Genomic DNA, 14346 nt, shown 5'->3' with positions numbered 1-14346 from the left:
CAGTCTTTACACCCTTCACAAAAATTAACTCAAAATATTTCATAGACCTAAATATAAAACATAAACTATAAAACTCCTAGAAGATTACATAGGAAAAATCTAGATGCCTTCCTTAGATACAACACCAAAGTCACAACCTATAAAAGAAATAGTTGAGAAGCTAGACTTCATTAAAATTGAAAAGTTATTTAAAAAAAAAACCCCAAAAACCAAAAAACAAAAAAAAACTTCTGCTCTGCAAAAGAAAATATCAAAAGAATGAGAAGACAGCCACAGACTGAAAGAAAATATTTGCAAAATACACATTTGATAAAGAACTTTCATCTAAAATATACAGTCTTAAAACTCAACAATAAGAAAACAACTTGATTAAAAATGGACCAAAGACCTTAACAGACACCTCAATAAAGAATATATACACATGACAAATAAACATCTGAAAAGATGTTCAAGGTCATATGTCCTCAGAGAAATCCAAATTAAAATACAAGAAATCACTGCACACCTATCTAAATGGCCAAAATCCTGAAGACTGACAACACAAAATAAATACTGGTGAGCATATGGAACTACAATAACTCTCATTCATTGCTCTTGGGAATGCAAAATTATAGCCACTTGAAAGACAGTTTGGCAGATTCTCATAACTAAAAATACTCTTACCATATAATCTAGCAATCACACCCTTTGGTATTTACCCAAAGGAGTTGAAAACATGTCCACAAAAAACTTGGATGTTTATAGCAGCTTTATTCATAATTGCCAAAACTTGGAAACAACCAAGATGTCTTTCAGTAGGTGAATGGATAAACTGTGATGCATTCAGACAATGGAATATTATTCTGCACCAAAACGAAACAAGCTGTCAAGCAATAAAGAGACATGGACAAACCTTAAATGCATATTACCAACTGAATGATGACAAAAAGGCTGCATGTTGTATTATGACAACATATGACATCCCTGAAAAGGCAAAACCATGGAGGTAATAAAAAGTTCAGGGACTGTTCCAGAGAGAGAGAGAGAGAGAGGAGTAAATAGGGAAAGCACAGTGGATTTTTAGGGCAGTGATAATATTCTGTATGATATTATAATGATGAATATATATCATTATACTTTTGTCAAAACCCATCAAATATAGCATACCAAAAATGAAACCTAAGGCAGATCATGATATGGGGTGATTATGATGTATTGGTGTAGGATCATTCTTGGGGCCATTCTGGTGAGTGATGTTAATAATGTGGAGGATGAGCATGTGTGGGGGCAGGAAGTATATGGAAAATCTCTGTACTTTCAAATTGTGATAAACCTAAAACTGCTCTAAAAAACCATAGTTTTAAAAAAATTAAACAGTTGCAGAAATAAACTCTTGTATATATGATCAAATGATTTCTGACAACGATACCAAGATCATTTAAAAGTAAATGATAGTCTTTTCAACAAACGGTGCTGGGAAAATTAGATATCCATATGCAAAGAATGAAGTTGAACCAATACCTAACACCATACATAAAAATTTAAAACGGACCAAAGACCTAAGTGCAAAACCTAAAATTACAAAACTCTTAGAAGAAAACATAAGAGAAAGCTCCACAACATTGGCTTTGGCAATTATCCCTTGGACATGACACCAAAGGCACAGGTAACTAAAGAAAACAGACAAATTGGACTTCCTGAAAACTTAAAAATTTTGTGCCTCAAGATACACCACAAGCACAGTAAAAAGGCAAATAAAATATTTGCAAATCATGTATCTGATAAGATATTAATATCCAAAATATATAGAAAACCTCTAATATTTTGTGAGGTGGTGAAACTATATGATATCATAATGGTGAATACAGGACAGTAAGCATTTGTTAAAACTTATAAAATTTTATAGCACAAAAAGTAAATCATATGGTATGCAAATTAAAACAATAATTTAGGAAGTCAGAAGTTCTCAGGATAGAATGCAGAATGTAACAAAAGGATATAAATGCATTATAAATGTTGAAACAACCTCACTGAAGGAGATTAGGGAATAAGATGCTGACCTAAGCATCTTTGCAAATGAGTGAGGAGGCAAAAAGAACTTTACATGAGATTTATTCTCCAGTTGATTAACTTATTTCCTATGGATGTATATTTTTACAATTTTAAAACCACTATACATGCATATTACCACTGAACAGTTAGGTAAATATACAGTGGAAACCAGATTTCCTACTCTTGAGTGAAGTGTTATAGATAAACAAGAAAAGAAAGTCAAAATAATCCATATGGTAATGGATTAGAGTTGGAAATATCAGTAGACTGAAACCTTGCCCCTCGTACTCTTTAAAAATAAATAAATAAATTTTTAAAAAACAAAAAACCAAGAGCAAACCAGAGAATGTTACAAGTAAATGGGATCTGAATGAAAAGAATATATTGGGTAAAACCTGGGAAAATCAGAATAAAGTGTGTGCTTTATTACTTATTAATAATGTATCAATATCGGTCCATTAATTATGACAAAAGTATCATAATAATGGTAAATAAGAAACTGGGTATGACATATATGGAATTCTCTGTATAATCTTTGAAATAATTTTCTATCTAAAATTGTTCCAAAATTAACACTAAAAGTTTATTGAAAATAAAAAGGGGACTATGTATACATATATATATTTATATAATGTGAAAATTATTTGGAATCTTCTGGAGATTTTTTTTTTACATGCGGATGTTTGGATCTCAATTCCATTCAATTCCATCAGAAACTCTTAAGGTATAATTTTGGTTCCGGCATCAGATTTTATTTTTTAAAGCTTTTTAGTATTATGAATAACTGAGTTATATGAATGGAATGATTATTCATAAACAAGTAGAAAACTGAAATAGCTTTAATATCCATAGGAGACAGAGATTCAGACACAAGTGGCTTTGCGTGTGAAACTTAAGAAGCCTTCAAGTATTAGGCAATGCCTAGATGGGTTAAGCTTCCTTAAAGTAGAGAATACATTTTTTAATGGTTTTCTTACTCTCTCCAAGAAGTAAACAAAACCTGATATCCAAAATTAGGTAGGGGATCACAAAAATAAGCACCATTAACAATAAATAACAGCCTAATTTCAGTTATAAAGATGTTACAAGGTGTTGAAAAATAATAATACGTCAGGACAAACTAGTTTTTATCCTAGAAATGATTTTATGGCTCAATACAAGGATATTCATTACCATAACTAACTTTACTAATAGTGTAACCAGATAAAGTTAGGGAGACAAGTGTTCCAGACTTTGTATAAAACCTTAGTCATATTAACAAATACAACTGCACAGTAATTAAAAGTTCCTTTGAATTGACAAAATGTATGTTGAATGTAAAAATACATTCTTCATACATAATAATGCTTCCACAAAGTCCTTTCCAGATGTTTCTATATTTATCAAACCTTCCATTAATTGCATCAAAAATGTTTTCTCTCCCAAACCACCTATCTCTACACTTGGCCTGTACATGTACACTTTTTATTTTTTATTTTTTACTCCATCAGCTTTCAATTACTCTTTTTTCTTTATTTGAACATTAATCCTCTGTGCTTTCGAAAGTAGACTTTTTTGGTATTAGCTTTCCAAAACTCTTTTTTCCTTAGTACAATGCACAAAGGCTTAGGGGCTAATGAGGCAGCACAGAATCATGACGAAGAGTGGGAAGAAGGGGAAGCTGGAAACTTCAAAAGTATCTTTCATGGATGAGAGAGAAAGTCAAGGAAGCTAATTATCTTGAGTTGATATATTTTGTTCAGCCACAATAGATTAATGGATAAGAACCTTATGGTTATTTTTATATATTCCAAAAAAGCACTTAATAAAATTCAAAACCTTCCCTAGTTAGTATTTCTCAGCTGTTATTGAAGAAAACTTCAACTCAGCATATATTTATTTTTATATAACAAAATGGAATTGTCTTTTTCTCAACTACTAATTTGATTTGAATACCTTTTTATCATTACTGATTTTTTTAAGGGACTCAGATGTACAGACTGACTAATCTTCAATGAACAAAAAATATATATATCTCCAATCTGGACTTACTGATTCAGAATCCCTGGTGGGTGGGGCCTGAGCATCTTTGTCATTAAACAGCCCTCTGGTGATTTTGATGGACACGCTGAAAATCAGAGGGAAGATAGGCAACTACACTATTAATTTCAGTGTGAGGTGGACAGAGACCAAGACTTTAGAAAGCTATGAGAAGTACTATGGAGACACAGAATTAGGAGACATTGATTCTGACTGAGAAGTCTTCTAAAAAGATGGCATACTATAAAGTCTGTGAAGGATGAACACAAATTAGCAAGGATCATTTATTCTATACCTCACTTCTGAGAAGGAAAAGAGCTTCACTTGAATTGCCTCTTACAGGATAAACCTATAGATATTTGAGGACAGATTTCTTGCCTTTTCCTAAGAAAAATATTTCAGTTTCCTGGTGTTAAGGAATATTTAAACATTAAGCTTGCCAATTCTGATACTGTAGTACCAGAGGTCTAATTTAATCATTAGGTTTCTGATGTTTTGATGGAATTGGTAGAAACTAAGAAAAGTGTGTAATATCCCTCTTCTGCTTGTTCTAACATTATTTCCTCTATGCAAAAGAGCCTCTACTGGCCTTATATTAGCATAACAGCTCCTCTATAGTTGTTTTACTTTTTTTGTTTCAATGCTATTTGGAAGCATCTTTGATTGGGATGATTAAAGCTCCTCTATGGATCAGCACGTATGCTAGAAAAGGTACAGAACACACAATTTTCTTCCTGATATATAAAAAGCTAGTGGATTTAATATATGTATGTTTCTTTTCCCCTGGCGATATTCTCTCTCTCTCTCTCTCTCTCCCTCCCTCCCTCTCTTTTAATTGACATGTAATTGACACAATATGTTAGTTTCAGGTATACAATTATATAGTAACATGGAATCACTCATGTCAAGCAGTAGCATGTCAAGGAGTGACACAAGAACCAAGGGCATTGGAGCTAAGATCAGATACTGCTGAAATTAGCACCAGCTGACGACACACTCAGAACTGATGATGAGCAGAAACAGAGGAGGTCTGAACACAGATCAAATCCCTTTAAAAAAAGGAGGATTTTTGCAGCAAATTGTCAGACTTTCAAGATACTGATCCTTTCACATTTGACCACATCAAAAAGCTGCCACTGAAACTCTGCCAGATTGATCTCTGAACAGAACAGACACCCTCCACTCCTTGGACACAATAAGCAGCACACGCCGAGGGCTGACCCCGACACACCTGGGGCTTATCTCAACTGTGTGTTCACAGACCGACTTCATGTTTGGTTCATTAACTTCCTACCCCCTGTTCTACCTTGTTTGCTGTGTAACTTGTCTTGTGCTTTGTTTTGTGTGACGAGTAAGAAGCCGAGTTAAATGAGTAGTAAAATGTTACTGAGTTTGGAATCCCGAAACTGCTTTACAATTAGGTCAACCTTGCTTTACAATTGAATAAAACTGAACATTGTGGAAAGACACAATTCATGTGTGTGCCTTCATAGCATGTTCGTGACAACAACATAATACTTTGATATTTATGTATATTGAGAAATGATCACTGCAATAAGTCAAGGTAAAATCTGCCACCATATATAGTTACAAAATTCTTTTTCGTATGATGAGAACTTTTAAGATCTACTTTCTTAGCAACTTTCAAGTATGCAATACAGTGTTATTTGCTATTGTCACCATAGTGTATATTATATCAGCATATTATTAAAGAAGTACTTTAATTTTTGCAGAAAGGATGAAATCTTCCATATGTGATGGTGGAAAACATCTCTTTTGGGGAAAAATACAGAATCTTGCCTCACACTATACTCACAAATATATGCTCGGTAGATTAATACTACAACATAGTATTCAAAATGTAATCAAAGTATGGATAATAATCAGTAGACTGTAATAAAATAGTAATAAAATGCAAAACTAAATAAGATAGAGGTAGAGATAGAAAATATTTTAGTAATTTTACAGTGTACAAAACCCACCCAAGGAACACAAAATCTCTAATGCCTTAAGGGAAAGGAAAGGCAGGTTCATATCACATCAACGATAATGAACTTGATTGGCCATGGGGTGACCAGGTTGAACATAATTGTTGGATGTGTTTGTGAGGGTATTTCCAGATAAGATAAACATTTGGATCAGTAGATTCAGTAAAGTAAATCGCCCTCCCCCATGTGAGTGGGCATCATCCAAATCACTAGAGGTGTAAATAGAACAAAAGTAGGAGGTGGGGGTGGGTGGGGAGTTTGACTCTCTTTTTCTCACTGCTTGCATTAACATCTCATCTCATCTTCTGCCTTCAGACTGGATGCACACCTTTGACTCCTCTGGTTCCCAGCTTGGGAAGCCAAACTAAATTCTCCCACCAGCTTTCCTGGGTCTCCAGCTTGTAAATGGCAGATCACAAGACTCAACAGCCTCCATATTTGCTTAAGTCAATTCATTTCCTTTTGTATATATATTATCCTATTGGTTCTGTTTTTCTGGAGAGCCCTGACTTATACACCACTCAACCAGAGGCTCCATTCCTCAGCCTTTCTTATATGTAAAGGTACTCTGGTAATTAAATTCTGGCCAATCAGATATGAATAAGCACAACATTGACAATTCTAGGTATACCTCTAAAGAGAAGTTGCTCACTCTTCACTTCCTCTGTCCCCTTCTCTGTCACCTGTGAGTCATATCTAACATGATGGATAAGAACTAGTTCCTCTGGTATAAGAGAGAAAAGCACTCAGATGGATGGCAGACCAACAAAATAGATGATATCTGGGTCTCTGAAAGCTGTCTTGGGGAGAGGCATCTGACCCTCCTGGAATTTCTGCATGAGACAAAAATATACTTTTCATCTGGTTTAAGCCAGTGTTCATAAGTTCCAGTTTGGGAAGGTAAAAAAATACTCCAACTAATACAGCAGCAAAGGTACATGTACTGAACATGTGACACCACTGATATGTGAAAACATACCATTATAGACACTTTTTATCAGAATTCAAATACAAGTTCATAGTCAAAAGCCACAAATCAACATTCTGATATCTCCAAAATTCTGATAAAGATACATAAGCAAAGCAACATTCAGCCCCATTGCATTTTCTTTTTCACTAACCTCCAAAGTAAGAGCCATCTGTCAGCTTCATTTCCTTACTGGATTTTGTGATGACACCAGCAACACCATGTTGAATGAAATACATTTTTTTACCCACAGCTCCTTCTCGTATGATATAATCTCCAGGTTGAAACACCTCAAATCTCAACTTGCTCAGCATGGCAGTCACAAAATTGGGATCCGCATTAGCAAACAGTGGCATTGTAGCCACTAGCTTCCGACAGTTGAAGTTGACTATCTCCTAAAGATGGCAAGGGCAAACAAATATGAAGAGAAATATTAATCATATCAGGAAGAAAACCACATGCTTAAGTTAAAATCTACATATAACATAATATTGCGATTTTAGTTTAGAACCAAAGACACATAAATTCTAATAATCTGCATATCTCTTAAAAGCAAGAAATTATGTTTTATTTATGTGTAGAAATTCTGTATTCCCAGCATCTAGTGCAGTATAGGCATATATTAAACACTCAGTAAATGTGAATTAAATACATACGCCATACCTCTTATAATTTCCAATTCATTTACTATGTATAAAATTAGAACTTAAATGTGGAAGAGTTTTGGTTTCCCTTTTATCTTGTATGAAGAAAAGAAGCCACACTACCTCCTATTAGCTATAATATTACTGCTTCTGTGCTCCATTGTGTTGAACAGTCTAGCTTGCACCTACTGACCAGAATTCTGAAACAAAGGCCCAGCTGCCAGACAACAGCATTTTGATGTTTTTTTCTTCATGTTATTTACATTAAAGTAAGGACGATGTGGGTGTGCAGAGAAAGGTTATACAAAGAAGACTCCAATCTAACTATACTTTATAATTATAAATTCAATCTGTTTCTGAGTTAGATCAGACGATCACTGTTTCTAAAGCCTCTTGGGTTTCCACTGGAAGTCTTAGAGTGGAGGGGCCATATTTTCTTTTTCCTGAATTGTTTGTTTGTTTTATGTCTGGAACCAGGCCAGTTCTAAACTATAGTTACACATTTGATTTCATTCTGTAGATCTGGTCCAGATTAGACATAGTAGTATCTCTTTGGGCCAAAATAGAGATATGGGACCAAAGTTTTTTTTTTTTTTTTTAAGATTTTATTTATTGGAAAGAGAGAGAAAGAGAGAGAGAGTGCACAGGCAGGAGGAGAGGTAGATGGGGAAACAGATTCCTGGTTGAGCAGGGAGCCCAATGTGAGGCTCGATCCCAGCACCCTGAGATCATGGTCTGAGCTGAAGGCAGATGCTTAACCGACTGAGCCACCCAGGAGCCCCTGGGACCAACCATTTTTTATCTTGCAAGTTAGATGTGTTAAGAGATAAATAGTAGGAATTAAATTTTACCACAATGCCATTTCTCAAAAATCTCTTTTCCAATGAGCCCCAAAGGAAAAGGGTGAACCCTGAATTTGTGATCTCTTTTAATAGACATAGATACTGAAGTAAACCCTCCTAAGAGGTGAGAAGAAAAAAAAAAATTGAAGGTATTAACAAAGGCTGAGACCTGAATTCTTGCTTTGAGAAAATATGTTATACAAACTAAAGGATTCTAAGACTGAGGGGAAAAAAAAAAAGTTTCAATCTTGCTTCATGAAATGAATGACCTGACCTTATCCCGGAATATGTAGGGAAATTCTAGCTGATATAGGGAGGACAAAATTTGGGGTACAACATTGAAAAGAAAGTATTTCATCTTTAACAGTATTATCTTGTCAGTTGTGCAGAGCAAAGAAGAGTCTCTAGTGGTGGGGCTACATGGAGGATGGTAAAATATCTAAAAATCAGCTATAATAAGCAAAAAGTGAACACAGTAAAAAAACAAGAGAAAGATGTTACATGTGGTATCTACTGTAGCATCACCCAATCCCAAATAATGCTCACCTGACTCCATGGGTGGCTGTACTGAGGACAACTTGTGGTTAATTTTAACTGGTGCTGAAGAGCCGTGGTGGGAGTTGGGACTATAGTAAGTTTCAGCTCATAGTAAGTGCTCAGTAAAATGCATGCAGGTATGGAAGATGGAAGGAAGGAGGGAAGGGAAAAAAAAACAGGGAAAAAGGGGGGGAATGAAAGAAGGGAGATGGAGCTTCAGTTGTGGAAAAGAGTGCCTACAAAGACTAATTTTGTTCCCATTGGGAGATATTTACTTAAAACTCTTAGAAAGCTCTCTCAAGCAAACAGCTTGAGAAACAAGTCTCAAAAATATGTATGTAATATGTATAAAAATATGTTTTTTATCATTCAAAATACTTTGATACAAAAACTTCATGAAGATAAATGGTGAACCACTCAAGGTACTCAAGGTAACCTTATGAGTTGAAAGAAGACACACAGAGGTCATTAAAAGGACCAGATTGATTATTTGAGAGTTAATGATTTCACATGTAAAATGACATTGAATACTGTGGAGGAAAATGAACGTAAGTCAGGTTACAGAGAAAATAAGAATTTTCAAACAAAAATAATACAATAGGGAATTCTTTTATCTGTGTATCTCTCACCATTTATTTTAGAAAATAATTGGAAATATATTTTATAAACAATTTAACTGTTCTTTATTTATATGAATAGCTCTTCTTCTATTACACATTGCATATTCAGGTACACCTATTGTAACTGTCTTGATTATAACACCATGGGGATAATTTCATATTATCGTTATGGCTTAAAGGAATCCATTAAATTTTCTCTCCCTCTCTGTGGAACTTTTACCCCCAATGTGACAACTATCAGATTGAACTATAAAAAGCATTTGATAAGAAAAAATGTAATTAGACAGAAAGTTATTTGCATTTAAAAGTCCTCTCTGCCCGCAAAATTGGCTTGCTTTAAGCTTAATAGAAACAATCATGTGAGTCTAGAAATGAAGCAAAACTTTTAAAAGCTCTTCTCCATCAATCACATTTCTTTATAGCACATTTTCGTAAAGAACATATTTAATTAAGTTATTAATATCTCTCCATATGTAAAACAAGACTTTTAAAGCTCCGCCTCCATCAATCACAGTTCCTTATAGCACATTGACTTAAGTAAGACACACAGTTATTAATATCTCTAATTTCCATCCCGATTTTTTATGGCAGTTGTTACAATGTGCTATTTTAGCAATATGTCTGGCCTGAATTAGGAGTAGTGACCATATCCATTAAATTGAGGAATGCTCCATTTCTAAGGGTATCAGACATGGCCCTGACCTTAATAAGGTACTCCAAATTACCAAGCTTACTGCCAACACTTAAAAAAATGAAATTACTTCTTCCTGGAGCATCCCGTAGTAACAGAAAGTATAGAAATGCTAACAAACAAACACAAACATCAAAAAAAAAAAAATCCCGTAATGATGAGTGTATTTCAAAGAGGGTCAAATGAAAGAGCTACCAATAACTAAAGCTTTAACAATTGGCAAAACAAGGTAAACAATGTAGTATTAGATTGATTCCAGAGTATAAACTAAGTAATCATGAGATCATATTTACATAATATAATTAAACAATTGAGTAAATTAAGAAGTAGGGGAAAATAGACAAATCTGTTTAAATTCCAAATAAACTTTTATCTATTAAATAAAAGCATAATTAATGCACGCAACAAACAACTATAAAGAACCCTGCATTTGATCTTACTTTGACGTGTAATTTTATTTCAGATATGAAAGTCTTTCCTTTTCAGTGGTCCTTCATTTTGTTTTCCTAACATATAGCAGAATTATTTATGTTCATTGTTTAGTCACAGACTAGAGGTCATTTTTTCAAGTGTCATACAGAATAAAGTGCACTAATCTTAAGTGAATTTTTCAAATGCACACCATATCCTCTTTATCTATTCATTTGTCAATAGTTGGGCTTCTTCTATACTCTGGCTATTGCAAATAATGCTGCTATAAACCTAGGATGCATGTATCCCTTTGAATTTGTGTTTTTGCATTCTTTGGGTAAATACCCAGTAGAGCAACTGCTGGATGGTAAGGCAGTTCTGTTTTTAACTTTTTGAGGGGCCTCTGTACTGTTTTCCACAGTGGATCACCATCACTGATTTCTCTTGAATATTTATTTACCTTATATTGGAACTGCTGGATGATAAAGTAAGCTATATTTAATTTTAGTAGATAGTACCAAAAGTTTTCTAAAATGATTGTATTATTTTTTTCACATACAAACAATATATAAGTTCCAGTTATCCTACATCCATAGTAAAATTTGATGTTATCACTCTTTAATTTTAGCCATTAGTAGGTATGCAGACATATATTATTGTCTACAAAATCTTTCTCATTGTAATTTTATCTTACTTTTTCCCAGTGATTACTGTTGTTAGGCACATCTTTATAGGATGACTGATCAGATGAATATCCTGTTTGGTGAGATGCCCTGTCAAGGTTTCCCCATTTTTTTTTTTTTTTTTTTTGTGTTGTTGGAGTCCTTTTTATAGTCTTGACGTGAGTTCTTTGTTGGGATATATATTCTAAACATCTTCTCCCCATCTGTGACCTGCCTTTTCACTCTCAGGGTTATCTTTTATTTATTTATTTATTTTTTTGTTTAACTTTATATATACAGAGTTTGGTTTAAATATATATATATACATACATATATATATGTATATATATTTAAATATGGTTTAAATATAATTTAAATATGGTTTAAATGTATATTATATATATATATAGAGAGAGAGAGAGAGAGCGTACTTCACAAAGGATTTTTTAAAAGATTTTATTTTTTGGACAGAGAGATCTAGAGCGAGCACAAGAAGCAGGGGGAGCAGCAGGCAGAGGGAGAGGGAAATTAGACTCCTGATGAGCTGGGAGCCCAATTCAGGACTCAATCCCAGGATTCTGGGATCATGACCTGAACTGAAGGCAGATGCTCAACTGTCTGAGTCACCCAGATGCCCCTGGCTGCACAAAGGATTTTTTATTAATTTTTTAAAGATTATTTATTTGAGAGAGAGAGAGAGAGAGAGAGAGAGAGAGAGAGACGAGCTGGTAGGAGCAGAGGGACAAGCAGACGCCTTGCTGAGCACAGAGCCCAATGGGGCTCGATCTCAGGACCCTGAGATCATGATCTAGCCAAAGGCAGACATCTAACCAACTGAGCCACCCAGGCAACCCACAAAGGATTTATTTTACACATAAATCAGTACTTAGGAATCATGCAAACTCTGAGACCCTGGGAAAGCTTAAGCAATATTTTTTATTATTATTTTAAAAATAGTAATATTTTAAGGCAACCTGAAGCACTGAAATTCTTTACTGATAATTTAAGTATCACTGTGGAAAGTTCCATTTTGTGAAACATTTAGTTCTCCTCTATTCTGCGTTATTTTATTCTACACAAGATAGTTCTAAAATGTTTTAGGCATGTAGCTATAAATATAATTACCATCATTATAATAATGAATCATAGAGTATCTTAACAAAACAGAGCTGCTGTTACATTGCTAAATTCCTACACCCAACACACACTATATTTTTAGACTTTGCAGAACACACAAGACCTTCCTTCTAAGAACTTATGTTAGATGTCCAATGGCATCCAGCCTTTCGACTTCTATATTAACTTCAAACATAAGGAAATAAATATAGTCAAATATATATCAGTTGATACTTTATCACCTAGAACATCCTGTAAAAGAGTGCTGGTGATGTTGCCCATCCCTGCCCCTCTCAAGTTCAGTAGCCTGGACTAGTGAGAATTAGAGTAAGTGAATGTGTTAGAGTTTTGTCTTTTTCTTTTTTTTTAAGGCAGGGATAATTTTAAGAACGAACATAATAAAAATAAAAGAATATTATCCTACACTTTAAGTATTACTACCTCATTTTAAAGAAGATACTGAATAATCTGCCAAAGAGCACATGCTTGCAAGAGGAATAGCCATGGCTTTCTGGGCAACCCAGCTCTCTAACTTAGGTTTTGGGTGGATTCTAAGAATCCATCTTGCTTTTGCACATATCTGGAATTACCACAAACCCTAAAGATTTTGGTGTAATCATAAATTTGTTCTTTTGAAATTTACACATTTTGAAAGTTCAACATGAATATTTGTTAATTGGGGGGTAGTAAACTGATGGCTATGAACTTGGCTGTTTTTATTTTACAGCAATTATTTTTAAAAATCTAAATCAATGCCTTTATTTCTTGGAAAATAAAAGAAACTATTCAGGATTATTCCATGGATCCTTGCCCTCATCATGGATTTCATGTAGACAGCATCAATTAAAAAAAAAAAAAAGTCTTCAATGACCTGCCAAAGATGATGTTCTCTACCCTGTTACTCTTCGTAGGAAGATGATAATCTTGTGGACATATTTATGGTATTTTTTACTAAAATACCAGGCTCAAATTCTGATTTAAAGAATCTGGAGCTACATCTCCAAGGGTTATGGCTCAAAATCTCTACTTTTAATAACACACTCAAAGTTATAAGCAGTCAGGTTTGGAAACCATGCTTCCTAAAATAAATATCTAAAAGTTTACATCTAGTTGAGGGAAGAAGATGTATATGTATTCAGTATAAAATGGTTCTAAGTAGTAAAATAAATATAGGTTAGCCTCCTCTCTCTTTCTCTGTGTGTGTGCACACACATGTTCAATCCCTGATTCCAAAACTAAATGGCTCTGTGCCCATACAAAAGTGACTCAGATTCTTCTAATCTTAATCTTCTCATCTGTAAAATGGAGATAACACTAGAAATTCTATCATAGATTATGATAATTAGCACACGTAAAGCATTTAATGAAACTCACTCAACATTACCTGTTTTTTACCACTATAACTTAAAGGTATACTAAAAAACAATATTGGTTAAGATCAAATGAATTGTGCAGACCATATATAGCCTATACTTTCAAAGAAGCAAATGCTTTAAACAAGTGCTTAATTTAGTAAAAGAATATTGAGTCAGGTTAAAAAAAAAAAGTTGAGTTGGGGATTATTTATTAAAAATCAAAGTTAAGGTGAGTGTAGAGATTCCAAAGAAGAAAGTGATGAGATATTCTTAGGGCAGAGTCAATGAAATTCCCTTTTTGGTTAAAGTCAAGGAATAACATAAAGGATTCTTACAATAAAGCTGCTCTATTGATATAATAAATTTGGAGGGTGAACTGTACATACACATTCCATTTTTTTTTTTAAGAAGGAAACACATGAGGCAATTTAAAACCAATTTTCCTCAGCATCTCCAACTGGCT

General features: G+C 34.0%; 1 protein-coding gene across 1 annotated transcript in view; it reads right to left on the bottom strand.

The window, feature by feature from the left end:
* The window catches only part of HCN1 (hyperpolarization activated cyclic nucleotide gated potassium channel 1), a 386148-nt gene that overhangs the window by 38926 nt on the left and 332876 nt on the right, over nt 1-14346 (bottom strand). The window contains exon 6 of the mRNA XM_072824665.1: nt 7160-7400. Coding sequence (XP_072680766.1) covers nt 7160-7400 — 241 coding nt within the window. The remainder of the gene's footprint in view (nt 1-7159; nt 7401-14346) is intronic.

The sequence above is a fragment of the Canis lupus genome, chromosome 4 (assembly GCF_048164855.1).
Source record: "Canis lupus baileyi chromosome 4, mCanLup2.hap1, whole genome shotgun sequence".
NCBI classification, from domain to species: Eukaryota; Metazoa; Chordata; class Mammalia; order Carnivora; family Canidae; genus Canis; species Canis lupus.
Note: the sequence above shows the minus strand (reverse complement) of the source record. Positions and strands in the feature narration are given on the sequence as shown.